The sequence below is a fragment of the Camelina sativa genome, chromosome 16, assembly GCF_030686135.1.
Source record: "Camelina sativa cultivar CO46 ecotype springtype chromosome 16, ASM3068613v1".
Classification (NCBI taxonomy): domain Eukaryota; kingdom Viridiplantae; phylum Streptophyta; class Magnoliopsida; order Brassicales; family Brassicaceae; genus Camelina; species Camelina sativa.
This window is the reverse complement of record NC_141895.1, coordinates 30,891,950-30,905,461: the sequence shown is the minus strand read 5'-3', so window position 1 is coordinate 30,905,461 and position 13,512 is coordinate 30,891,950. Positions and strand designations below refer to the sequence as shown.

Here is a 13,512-nt window from a genome sequence, read left to right as displayed (position 1 = left end):
TTAAGTTTCACATCATTTTACTTTTTTACTTTAAAAAAAAAAAAAAAATTTAAAACCTGTATTACCATTTATAAACATCTTTTGTTAACAAAATAAAGAGAATTTTACCCAAAAAACAAAATAAAGAGAACAACTTAAATAATAATCCAGATTTGTGCTAAACTTTCTGCACCTTACGTAAATGTTGGATTAGCAACAATTGGGCCTAGAAGAAGAAAAGCAATGTGTATGTGCCAAATATATAGACTGGCATAAGAGTGGATCTACCTTGTTTGTGTGTCTGTGTGGGATTTTTTTTTGGGTTTATGTCATATATGTGGATAGGCGTTGGCAGAGTCTTCGTTACGTTTTCGATAATTTTAAATATACGTTTTCGATAATTATAAATACTGTATACGTTTGGACACGTTCAAGAGACAACATATATTGATAAAAAAAAAAGATTCTACAAACAAATGATGTCTGGATCGTTTCTTTTAACCATTTATTCGGATTTCAAATAAACAAATAGTATTGTTCATTTTTTTTTTAAGTCAACCAAATGTATAACTCAAATTTTCGTTTCGATATTTTGATCGTTTGGAGAAAGTAAACTATTTTTTTTTAGTTCGAACTCTTTATTTGATTTGTTTCGATTCACAGAATATAGAAAGGTTAGTTTAGTTATATATTTCAAAAAAGAATACTCCAGCCGCATTTGACAAAAGAAATTAAAACATATTTAAATGCCAATTTTTTTTTTTTTTTTTTTTTTTTTGTAATAATAGGAAAGAAATAAAGTTTGGTCAAAAGACGAAGCCGTCCCTTCCGGTACACACGAGCCGCACGTGTGCTTTCCTTTTCTTCTCCTTCCCCCTTGTCTCTCTAGCCGATTCTCTCTGTCTAGGGCTCCTCCTCCTCCTCCGTCTTCTTCTTCTTCTTCTTCTTACCTTCTTCACAAACCACAAACCCTCTCTTGTTATCTCTCTCTCTCTATTGATTCTGTACAAAGAGGAAGGTGGTGATTCTGAACAACCTTGATCGGAAACGGAGCTCCGAAACTGGAGGTCGGACACGAAAAACAAAAAAAAAAAAACTCTTATCTCAATCCCATCCCGCCGGTGTTTCGAATTCGAAGGGGTTATTGTAGTTTTGTTTGATGGAAGATAGTGTGGTCGATGATGTTATAAAGAGGTTACTAGGAGCGAAGAACGGGAAGACCACGAAGCAGGTTCAGTTCACGGAGGCTGAGATTAAACATCTTTGTTCTACCGCTAAACAGATCTTTCTCAGTCAACCTAACCTTCTCGAACTCGAGGCTCCTATCAAGATTTGTGGTATTCCATTTTATTACTAACCCACATGTCCTTTTACAATTTTCTTCTTTGATTTGCCTAGATTATGTTCCTTTTGAATGGAACTCGACGTTGATTAGCTAATTAGAGCTGTTGAAATTACTTAAGAGGAATTCGTATCATGATGATGGTTGGTCAAACTCGTGTTTCTCTTGATAGCAGAGCTTGGTTAGAGTTTTGTATAAATGCAAATATAGTTTAGATAGAGTTACTTGATCAGTTATATCATCAATCAGTGAGTTACCAAATGAAATTAGAAATGATCATTGGTCTTCGTATCCATCTTTGATTTCGGCTAATGTGTTATGTTGTCTCCATATCAAAAGATTCAGAAGCTGCTATCGTGTTGTGTGGGGGATTGAGTTTTTGTTTTCGTATGTTTTAACAGGAGATACACATGGTCAGTTCTCGGATCTTTTGAGATTGTTTGAGTACGGTGGCTACCCACCGGCTGCAAACTATTTGTTCCTTGGGGATTATGTAGATCGTGGAAAGCAGAGTGTAGAGACCATATGCCTTCTTCTTGCTTACAAGATCAAATACAAAGAGAATTTCTTTCTTCTACGTGGCAACCATGAGTGTGCTTCTATTAACCGTATTTACGGATTCTACGACGAGTGCAAGAAGAGATATAGCGTTCGAGTTTGGAAGATTTTTACTGACTGCTTTAATTGTCTCCCTGTTGCTGCTCTTATCGATGAAAAGATCCTCTGTATGCACGGCGGGCTATCCCCTGAGTTGAAGCACTTGGATGAGATCAGGAACATTGCTCGTCCTATTGACATTCCTGACCATGGGCTGCTATGTGATCTCTTGTGGTCTGATCCTGACAAGGATATTGAAGGATGGGGAGAGAATGACAGGGGAGTCTCTTACACTTTTGGGGTTGATAAAGTCTAGGAGTTTCTTCAAACACATGACCTTGACTTAATTTGCAGAGCTCATCAGGTGATGTTTTGCTTGCTTGAGGAAAACCCCTTTTTAGACATGTATCTGTGGCATTTCAACTTCTCAATCATAGTGCTACTCAAAGCTTATTATTATGACTTACTAATTATCGACGAATACTTTAACCCATTGAAGTTTGATTGTTTTTTTTCACTTTAGGTTGTGGAAGACGGGTATGAATTCTTTGCAAATAGACAGCTAGTAACGATATTCTCGGCCCCGAACTACTGTGGAGAGTTTGATAACGCAGGAGCAATGATGAGTGTGGATGATTCCTTGACTTGCTCATTTCAGATCCTTAAAGCATCTGAGAAGAAAGGAAATTTCGGATTTGGCAAAGCAGGAAGGAGAGGAACCCCGCCTCGCAAGGTGAGATTGTTTAAAGCATCATACGATACAGCAGTTATTATACTCAGTTTTATTAGGGGCCTTTCTCCTTACGCATCTCATTGTTTTGTTTTCTCTTTAGGGTGGAAAAGGCTGAAGAAAAATCCCATAAACTCTGTTTTGTGTGTTCCATGTTTCTTGGTTCAAGTCACTTGCTTGAGCTGAAGTGTTTATCAAACTGTCTTCTTCTTCCTCTGCTCTGGATCACTTTGGCAAGGGGTAATTCTGTCTTTACCCTTGACTACTCTGGATCACTTTACATGTCTATGAGCTATGTGAATCTGAGATATATTCTCTGTGAGATACACATTTTATGTTGTTTTTTGTCAAAACATTTAAATGAAAAATTATAATGTTCCTCGTCACTTGGAAAAAAACGGCACGTTGTTTCGTTTATTAGCAAAACCCTAGTTCTCTATCTTAGAAACTAGGTGTCTTCTACCTTCTGCACACACAAATGATATCTCAGAAGAACTAGACGGAAAACGTAAAAAGATGATAGCTCAACGATTCGCAGTAGCAAGTTCCTTTCTTTTAAGGATGAATCCAAGGATGACCTTTGTTTCAAGGTTGAATCCAAAGATGACTATACAAAACCTTAGCATATCGTCGAAAACACCAGAAGATCCTTCCCAAGTAATCCCAAGTCCCTCTCTGTCAAAGATCGATCTGCGAAAAGCAATAAAGAAGCGAAACGACGAAGATTTGGTCCTTACGGCGGGTAAAATAATAGCTTCAAAAGCAATAAACTCTAACTTCATATTTTCTCCGGCATCAATCAACTCCGCCTACACAATGATGGCTGCCCGCTACGGCTCTATCTCCGACGAGCTTAAAGCTGTCTTCAGCGAGATCGCTACGGTGGTTTTTGCTGACGGCAGTGGGAGCGGTGGCCCCAAAATCTCGTCTATTAATGGCTTTTGGGTGGAGCAAACACTCCCAGTTGATCATTCGTTTAAGGATCTGATAGAGAAATCTTTCAAGGCTACTGACGCTCAAGTTGATTTCCGATGCAAGGTAACGTACCCCCTAGCTACTCCGTTTTCTAAATTTAACGGATATAACCTGTAAATATATTTATGAAAGTTTACATGATCATATATGGTTTGGTTTCTTAATTAGGGTTTAGAGATTTATAAATAAAGATTGTTTGTTCTTGAATACAAACTGTTTAACCATAAGTCTATAACAAATCCTAAAACCCTAAAGAAACCTTAAAACCAAATAATGAGATTATTATGAGACAATAAGGAAAAAGTCTTTAATGTTTCAATGTTTAGGAACAAAAAAAAAAAAAATTCATTTTACTGACATGTTTTATTGTTATGAAGGCTGAAGAAATTTGTCTCGAGGTGAATAAATGGGCTGCAGATCAGACAAATGGTCTCATCACAGACCTTCTTCCTCCTGGATCAGTTAGAAGCGAAACCAATGAGGTTTCTGGAAACGCATTGTACTTCAAAGGAGCTTGGGCTCAACCATTTCAGAAGTGGTGTACAAAAAGTTTCACCTTGTCAATGGCTCGTCAGTGTCTGTACCATTTATGAGCAGCAAAGAGGACCAATACGTTAAGGCTTCCAATCGTGAATTCTCAATGTATTTCTATCTGCCCGACAAGAAAGATGGATTGGATGAACTCGTGAAGCAAATGTCATCTACTCCTGGTTTCGTGGATAAACACATTCCGTATCACAAAGATAAAGTTGATAACATCATTATTCCAAAGTTTAAAATCTCTTTTCATGTTTAAGGCTTCCAAGGAAGAAGAAAAGCTTCATATTTACCATAGTGCTTGCGTCGAGATCGATGAAAAAGGTGCAACAGCTGCTGCTGCCACTGCTATGGTGCGATACAGCTTTTGTAATCGTCCTAAGATCGATTTTGTGGCTGATCAACCATATTGTTCGCTGGTCTAATCTTCGTTCAAGACACTTTGCTTGAGTGTTGAACTTATCAAACTTCGGTAAGGGGTATTTTATGTCTTTTCTCTTGACTTTTTTTTTTTCCTGAAATATCTGACTTTTATATCAGTTTCGTGTCTTGTGTTGATTAAAATGAATAACTGAAATGAAGATATTCTCGGTGAAAAAAAAGAAAGAAAGATATTCTCGATGTGATACACATACACTTCATGTTGTTTTGTAAAAAATTAAAACATTTAAATGTAAATCATATAGTCACGGCACTTGGATAAAACGGCACGTTGTTTCGTTTCAAAAGTAGACATTATCGATCAGGTCGAGAATCGCAAAACCCTAGTTCTATCTTTTATCTTCAATATATTATACTTATACATCTGCGCACACACATGATAGCTCATAAGAACTCGACGGAAAATTCGAAGTAGGAAGTTTATTTGTTTCGGGGATGATTCCAAAGATGACATTTGTTTTAAGGATGATTCCAAAGATGACCTTTGGTTCAAGGATGAATCCTAAGATGACAAATATACAAAAACTTAGCATATCGTCAAAAACAGCAGATCCTTCTCTCCTAAAGATTAATCCAGAACCGAAGCAAAACACAAGTAATCCCAAGTCCCTCTCCGTCAAAGATCGATCTGCGAGAAGCAATAAAAAAGCGAAACGACGAAAGATTGGTTTAGAGATTTATATATAAAGATTGTTTGTTCTTGAATACAAACTGTTTACCCATAAGTCTATAACAAATCCCAAAACCCAAAAGAAACCTTAAAATCAAATAATGAGATTATTAGTATAAGATAATTAATGAAAAACTCTTTAATGTTTCAAAGACACAGTTCAATGTTTAGGAAAAAAAAAAACAAATTCATTTTACTGACATGTTTTATTGTTATGAAGGCTGAAAAAGTGCTTCGTGAGCTGAATAAATGGGCTGTAGATCAGACAAATGGTCTCATCACAGACCTTCTTCCTCCTGGATCAGTTACAAGCAAAACCACTGAGGTTTCTGGAAACGCATTGTATTTCAAAGGAGCTTGGGTTAAGAATTTTCATAAGTGGTGTACAAAAAGCAAAAAGTTTCACCTTGTCGATGGCTCGTCAGTGTCTGTACCATTTATGAGCAGCAAAGAGGACCAATACGTTAAGGCTCACAATGGTTTCAAGGTCCTGAGGCTCCCATACCGAAAACGCGATGATGATACCAATCGTGAATTCTCAATGTATTTCTATCTGCCTGACAAGAAAGATGGATTGGATGAACTCGTGAAGCAAATGTCATCTACTCCTGGTTTCATGGATAATCACATTCCGAGTCACAAAGTCAAAGTTAGTGATTTCAGAATTCCAAAGTTTAACATTTCTTTCATGTTTGAGGCTCCGGGAGATGTTTCAATGTACCATAAAGCTTGTGTTGAGATCGATGAAGAAGATTCAACTACTGCTGCTGCTACTTGTTATGCTGTGCAAGTAAGTTATCGTATTTATACTATGATAGATTTTGTGGCTGACCATCCATTTCTTTTCTTGATTAGAGAAGACAAAACCAGGGACTATTTTGTTCGCTGGTCAAATCTTTGAACTCATGGGCTGCATATCACACCAATAATCTCATCAAGAATCTTCTTCCACCTGGATCCGTCACCAGCGAAACCGACAAGATTTACGCAAATGCATTGTGTTTCAAGGGTGCTTGGAAAAGACCATTCAGAAAGTGCAATACAAAAAACAAAAACTTTCACCTTGTGAATGGCACATCAGTATCTGTCCCATTCATGACCAGCTATAAGGACCAACACGTAAGAGCTTATGACGGTTTCAAGGTCCTCAGGCTCCCTTACCAACGAGGCAGTGATGATACCAATCACAAATTCTCAATGTATTTCTATCTTCCGGACAAGAAAGATGGATTGGGTGATCTCTTGGATAAAATGGCATCTACACCTGGATTCTTGGATAGTCACATTCCGAGTTACAGAGTTGAGCTTGAGGAAGTTAGAATTCCAAAGTTTAAGATGGAATTTGGTTTTGCTGTTAATCGCGTTTTGAATCTACTTGGTCTTGGACTGCGTTCAATGTCAATGTACCGTAAAGCTTGCGTCGAGATTGATGAAAAAGGTGCTGTAGCTGCGGCCGCAACTGCTGATATGGAGGAGGACGGTTGTGCTCTTGATATGGAGGAGCCTCCTAAGATGGATTTTGTGGCTGATCATCCATTTCTTTTCCTTATTCGAGAAGACAAAACAGGGACCGTTCTGTTCGTTGGTCAGCTCTTCGACCCTTCGAAATTAGTCTAATTCGGACTCAGATGATTGATTATTAACCGCGTTATGGTTTGGTCGAATGGTGGATTAGTTAACTGAGTTTTTGTTTTATGGTTTTGGCAAAGTTCACAGGTTCTGTGAAACTATAGTTCAGTTAAAAACCGAAATTGATGGAGTTGGTTCTCGCTAGCTCTGTTAGTAAACTTTCATTGATATCTAAAGATTTTTCCATTCCATTATGTTCGTTGGGTTTAATTATTTCGATTAATAATTGAGAAAAATACCCGAAATAACAATAATACTTTAATAACAATATTTTCCATAATTAATTCGACAAAACAAAAAAAAACAATGTAGCGTTATTTTGACGACATTTTAAGCAAATAAATAAAATGTAGCGTTACTTTGTTCTATTTTTATTTTTAAAAGTAGCGTAATATTGAAGCTTTCAAAGAGTAGCGTCATTGTGAAGTTGAAACTTCTACTATAAATACACACGTAAGTTATGACTTCTGAGTCACGGAGTTGCATATCTCTCTTTATCTCTTTCGCAGCAAGGTCAAAGTCAGCCATGGACGTGAGAGAAGCTATGAAGAAGCAAAACGAAGTCGCCATGTTCCTTTCATGGCATCTCTTCTCTACTGTAGCCAAACACTCTAACAGCGTTTTCTCGCCGGCGTCAATCAACGCAGCGTTCACCATGATGGCTTCTGGTCCCGGCAGTTCTGTGATTGCCGATAAAATCCTCTCCTTCCTCAGATCTTCTTCCATCGATGAGCTTAACTCTGTCTTCAGCGTCATTGCTACCTTCGTCTTCGCTGACGGTAGTCATATAGGCGGCCCAACGGTCAAAGTTGTGAATGGCGCCTGGATCGACCAATCATTATATATAGATCCATCTACGAATAATCTCTTCTACAACTTTTTCAAAGCTGTTTTGGCTTCAGTGGATTTCAAAACAAAGGTACTCTATAAACTATAGTCCCCTGTTTGCTCTGTTTTTGACTTATTATGAAACTAGTCTAGTATTGATATAGGCATATAGCTTTTGGTTCTTAATGATAAATTTGTTTTTTTTTTTAAGGCTGAAGAGTTGCGTATGGAGGTGAATGCATGGGCTTTACATTACACCAATGGTTTCATTAAAGATCTTCTTCCTCGAGCAGCCGTTACAGACGAAACCATCTGGATTTATGGAAACGCATTGTACTTCAAGGGAGCTTGGGAAGATAAATTCCACAAATCAATGACGAAAGACCAAGACTTTCACCTTCTCGATGGGACCTCAGTTTCTGTGCCTTTCATGAGCAGCCATAAGGACCAATACATAAAGGCTTATGATGGTTTCAAGGTCCTTAAGCTCCCATTTCAACAAGGCCTTGGTGATACCAGTGGAAGTTTCTCTATGTACTTGTATCTCCCTGATGAGAAAGATGGTTTGGATAATCTTGTGGAGAGAATGGCGTCAAGTCTTGGTTTCTTGGATAGTCATATCCCGACTCAAAAAGCTGTTGTTGGTGAATTCAGAATCCCAAAGTTTAAGATCGAATTCGGATTCTCGGCTTTAAAGGTTTTCAATATATTAGGATTGGATAGGGTGGAAGTGTACCAGAAAGCTTGTGTTGAGATTGATGAAGAAGGTGCTGAAGCTGTTACTGCAATTGCTGTTGTTGGAATCTTTGGATGTGCTTTGGTGAAGAGGATAGATTTTGTTGCTGATCATCCATTTCTTTTCATGATTAGAGAAGACAAAACAGGAACCCCTTTGTTTGTTGGTCAGATCTTTGATCCTTCTAAATCTTCTTAGACTCCGGAGTTAAAACCTTGAGTCTAAGGTGGCTGGTTATATAGTTCGATAGGAAAAAGTTTATTCGACTTGAATCCTATGTTTAGATTTGGTTAAGACCGGATCACTTTTTTTATTCGTTAATGATGAGTTGTAGTTTGAGTATTTTATTCTTATAGTTTGAGTCTCAATCATATGTTTAGTTGTTTCTTCAGTTTTAAATTTTACTCTGTTACTCATAACCGTCTTAGAAAATAAACCGGATTGTCACCAAATCAAACCGATCTAAATGTTTCTCACACTATACTTTTCCCCCTCATACATGTTCTGATATATTTGTAATTGAAGTCAAAGCACAAAGTTATTCATCTCAATTCTCAATAAACATAAAGCATCTATGATCTCAGTTTTGTTCTATACATTTATCTCTTTTGGGAGATGCAAGGGGTTCAATGGAGTGATTAAACAATACTGTATATAATTAAGTATATCACCACTAAATAACATTTAATGTACACATCAGAAACTCTGGCTAGCTAGAAACTGAAGTTACCTAAGGAGAGGACTAAAAGTCTCCATAAGCTTCTCAAAAGGATGATAGTGATCACCTTGGTAGGTCCTTACGTCGATGTTTGCCTACATATTTTACTTGTTAGTCAGTGAAAACAGTTTTCTTCGTTTGATAAGATTCTTTAATTTGACTCTCTATCTATGGAATCTACTATTCATCTGATAGAAAGAACTAAAAGAAGGTATAGTACCACAAAAGTAGCCTCTGTTTCTGTTAACCAACCAAACAAATCAGAGGAAGATAGAGAAGATATCAAACTCAAATACTCAATATACCTACCAGACTTACCGAAGAATCCTCAACCGAATGGCTTCAAACTTTACATCGCTATAGAAGAATAGACCATATATTTTTGGAGTCAATAAACGTAACTAAGAAATGGGTATGTGGAAGACTTGTTAATGTCACAAAAGTAGCCTTACTTCTTCTATCTATTGGACATGCGGTAATGTCATAGTGATTTAGCAAATGATATCATATTTGTTAAATATTTAGCTCTTTAATTACATAGTTGGACCGGTCTAAATGAAGCATGTGTATTACTTTTAACAGCTTTTACTTGACCGTTCACTTTTATAGTTTTAGCGGGAAATGTTTTGGTCAGATCAGCCCTGTCAAACACAAAAAAAAAAAAAAAAATGTTTTGACATTCACACAATGACGCCAAACATTTTCTAAATTTAAAAATGGTCCAGTAAATGTCTAAATATATATGATCGTTCACCTAAAAGGCTAAAACTAAACAATCAATTTACAACAAGGAGAAAATTAGACACAAATCATTGGAATAAACATAAGTATCTATAATCTCAATTTTGTTCTATACATTTATCTCTTGAAAGATGAGGGCTCGATAGAGCGATTAAAGCATAATTAAATAATTACACCAACTAGTTAACATTCAAATCACAGATCGATTGCTCATCTCTGGAGAGGAACTGAAGTTGCCTAAGGAGAGGACTAAGAGTCTCCATGAGCTTCTCACAAGGATGGTTATGAACACCTTCGTAGGTTGTTACAACAACGTTTGGATCTTTTGCTAATCTCGACCAAATTTGTACAATAGATTGCTCATCTTTCCTAGTTTTGCAGCGAGAGTGAATTCAATATTTCTAAGAAGGTGATACATTAGGTCCAGATGTTGCTATCACTAAAACATTTGTTGTTCCCCTAATAATGCATATCATGAATACTTTCTTCCTTGTTTTGCTTATTTTGTATATAGAAAATGTGCTTCTCCACTGATAGCTCTTGTCACAACACTACTTTGACTGATTCATTTGTATGTAACTAAAGGTTTGTATATTCGCATATGGTCAAATGGGGTCAGGCAAAACCTACACAATGATGGAAAGGCCACGACAAAAAGGACAGCTCTCTCGATCTCTTGAACAACTCTTTTGAAACCAGTGAGTCTTTGGGTGCACAAGGCTGGAAGTACAAGTTGCAAGTTTCAGTGTCGGAGATATACAATTAGAAGATTAAGGACTTGCTTCTCGCAGCCAAGAAGACAAATCTTAAGAAGAAGAAGAAACGATTCATATCGCTGAGTAGATGATCCATACACTACAAAAAAAATGAGTGTATTGTATCACTTAAATTATATCACAAAATTAAGTAATGTTGTTTTAAATTAGTTATTTTAAAATGAAACAAGTAAATTTGATTTTGCATCAGTTATTTAAGTGATGTTTTAATTAACTAATTTGACATCAATTAAATAAAATTGATTTAACATTTATTCGTTTGTATCACTTTTTTAAAAAATGATATAAATTATATATTCACATCATTTAGATAATTGATGAATGTATCAATTTTTAATAAATTCACTTTTTAATATGATACACATCAGTAAAAACTGATGATAATTTACACTAGGGAGAATTAGAAGTCAATTATGTAAATTGTTTTACATCATCATTTAATTTTCAATAAAAACTTATTTATTTATTGTCAATAAAAAACTAAAGAAAGAATTAATGAATTAAAATAAGTACTTATTTTCTATTTGTCAATAAATATTTTATTTTTTCGTTGGTAATTAAGGAGGGATTTTTACAATCCCACATCGACAACTTCCCAAGGAGTGGTGAGAAACTATCTATTATAATTACTTAAACCTTGCTAATACTTAAGTTTAGTAGAGATAACAACTAATTGTAGGCCCCATTATAAATATAGTAGAAATAATATATAATATAAATTATTAATAGAATATATAAACAAATATGATTGAATTTATAAATAATTAAATATTATACTACAGAAAAAAAAATCATATAGTTTATAATAATATTGATTTTAACATCATGCTTTTAAAAAAAATGTTTTGAAATTCACACAATGACGCCAAACATTTTCTAAATTTAAAAATGGTCCAGTAAATGTCTAAATATGATCGTTCACCTAAAAGGCTAAAACTAAACAATCAATTCACAACAAGGAGACAATTAGACACAAATCAAAAGCAAACACAAATCATCGGAATAAATATAAACATCTATGATCTCAAATTTTTTCTATACATTTTATCTCTTGGGAGATGAGGGCTCAATAGAGCGATTAAAGCATAATTAAATGATTACACCACTAGTTAACATTCAAATCACAGATCAGAAACTCTGGAGAGGAACTGAAGTTGCCTAAGGAGAGGACTAAGAGTCTCCATGAGCTTCTCACAAGGATGGTTATGAACACCTTCGTAGGTTGTTACAACAACGTTTGGATCTTTTGCCAATCTCTGCACTTGTTTCTTCACGTTGCATGTGTGGTACGTGCATCTGTAGTAGCTCCTGCAAAAATTATTTTTATAAATTCAAATGAGTAATCAAAGAATATTTTTGGTTACATATAATTCAGGGATCATGTTTATATAAACAATACGAAATGAACGCTCTAAATTCCAAGACACAAGCAATAACGTATTGCAACCGGACTAACTCAAAATGATGACTTCGATCGTTTAGGTTGTTAAACTAATGTTCCCAACTAATATATAAACACGTGACCAATAGAGTACGCATGTGTATATATGTAAGTTTAGGTCAATACCGATATCTACTTTATATAACGATGTCATAATATATTTTTAAACACACTAATAAATGTAATAAATTAGTAAAAGAAGAACCTGGGATGAGCATTGTTCTTTACAGATTTCTGACCGTACTTTCGCCAACGATAACCATCATCAAGAACATCGTCATCACTCCTCGTATGAAACGCTATCCTCTGCATTGCCGGAGATCTCTTTCCTTTTCCTTTATTGCAATGCTTATTACTATGATCGCTATCATTACTCACTAATCCTCCCATATCTCCTCCACCTCCCTGACGGTTCTCCGGCTGAGCAGATAGATGGAAACTTGCTGGAGAACAAGAAGAAGAAGATGGACCTGCATCGCCGGTAAACATTAACGAAGGAGCCATCATCATCAAGGTTTTTTCATCAAAGGAAGGAAAAGGATTGCTGTTTTCGCCTTCTTCTAGGGTTAACATCGGGTTTGTGTTGTGAACCCCTTCCATTGATTAGGAAACTTTTCACTATCTAGATCTCTCGCTCTCTCCCTCTTTGATGACTACGTATATGTAAATATATGTTAATTTGCATAATAGGAAGAGGGAGAAGAGGAGAGAAAAGGTTATAAGGATATTTGTAGGGAGGAAAGAGGAAGAATGAGTAAAAGGGTATAATTTATGAGGCCAACTATATTCACCTAACTTTTTTGTTCAACTGCCTTGGTCTCTCCTCCTTTTCCTAGCTATATATCTCTTTTTCTCCTTTACAACGTTTTTGGATCTATATATTTTTATAGAATAATATATTAAAACATACTGTATATATAAAATGCATGTTCTATACCATTTAATTTTACTTAAATCTATATTTTGAACTGTAAATAATATATATTTATATTAGAATTAAAGTAATATATATTGATAGAGACTGTATATATGAATGGTCTTATACATTTGAGGATAGTTTGTTCATATCGATAAACTAATGTTACGGGAAACAATTGATGATTGATTAAAATTTTAACTTCATGCCAAAGACTATCGATATGCCATGTCTCATATAAATCGATCACTTGAAATCAAATTATATTTATGGTCAAAGCTCTTGTTGATGTTTTCCCAATGACAAAGGGAATGTTTGGTAAAGGCTTAATTTAGCTTATAAATTTCCCTGTAACAGGTGAAATAATATTATTAATTACTTTTTATTTTATTTTCATTTCATACGTGTGGTTAAATATAGTATGCCAAACCCATACTTGTATATATGATGACGTCG

At 35.5% G+C, this 13,512-nt stretch overlaps 3 protein-coding genes and 3 pseudogenes across 4 annotated transcripts; 5 read left to right on the top strand and 1 right to left on the bottom strand.

The window, feature by feature from the left end:
- The first annotated feature begins 695 nt into the window (after positions 1–695).
- Positions 696–4,786, top strand: LOC109124796 (serine/threonine-protein phosphatase PP1 isozyme 3). 2 transcript variants are annotated; one of them, XM_087489930.1, is made up of 4 exons: positions 696–1,316; positions 1,723–2,282; positions 2,442–2,651; positions 2,752–3,127. In XM_087489930.1, exons 1-2 carry the CDS (start codon positions 1,139–1,141, stop codon positions 2,232–2,234), a joined length of 690 nt encoding a protein of 229 aa, XP_087346056.1. In that variant the 5' UTR covers positions 696–1,138; the 3' UTR covers positions 2,235–2,282; positions 2,442–2,651; positions 2,752–3,127. The 2 variants fall into 2 exon arrangements, with proteins under 2 accessions (XP_087346056.1, XP_087346057.1); XM_087489931.1 differs by lacking the exon at positions 2,752–3,127 and adding an exon at positions 4,001–4,786 and having other exon boundaries at positions 801–1,316.
- LOC104754171 (serpin-Z1 pseudogene) lies at positions 3,050–6,173 on the top strand (annotated as a pseudogene).
- LOC147926134 (serpin-Z1 pseudogene) lies at positions 3,995–4,786 on the top strand (annotated as a pseudogene).
- Position 6,174: 1 nt separating the features above from the next.
- LOC109129605 (serpin-Z1 pseudogene) lies at positions 6,175–6,935 on the top strand (annotated as a pseudogene).
- Positions 6,936–7,390: 455 nt separating this feature from the next.
- On the top strand, positions 7,391–8,916 carry LOC104753068 (serpin-Z1-like). Its single transcript, XM_010475345.3, has 2 exons — positions 7,391–7,819; positions 7,940–8,916. Exons 1-2 carry the CDS (start codon positions 7,427–7,429, stop codon positions 8,660–8,662), a joined length of 1,116 nt encoding a protein of 371 aa, XP_010473647.1. The 5' UTR covers positions 7,391–7,426; the 3' UTR covers positions 8,663–8,916.
- A 2,760-nt stretch (positions 8,917–11,676) lies between these two features.
- LOC104753066 (putative WRKY transcription factor 56) lies at positions 11,677–12,872 on the bottom strand. Its single transcript, XM_010475343.2, has 2 exons — positions 12,346–12,872; positions 11,677–12,007 (listed from the first exon to the last, which is right to left on the bottom strand). Exons 1-2 carry the CDS (start codon positions 12,738–12,740, stop codon positions 11,821–11,823), a joined length of 582 nt encoding a protein of 193 aa, XP_010473645.1. The 5' UTR covers positions 12,741–12,872; the 3' UTR covers positions 11,677–11,820.
- Positions 12,873–13,512: the final 640 nt, after the last annotated feature.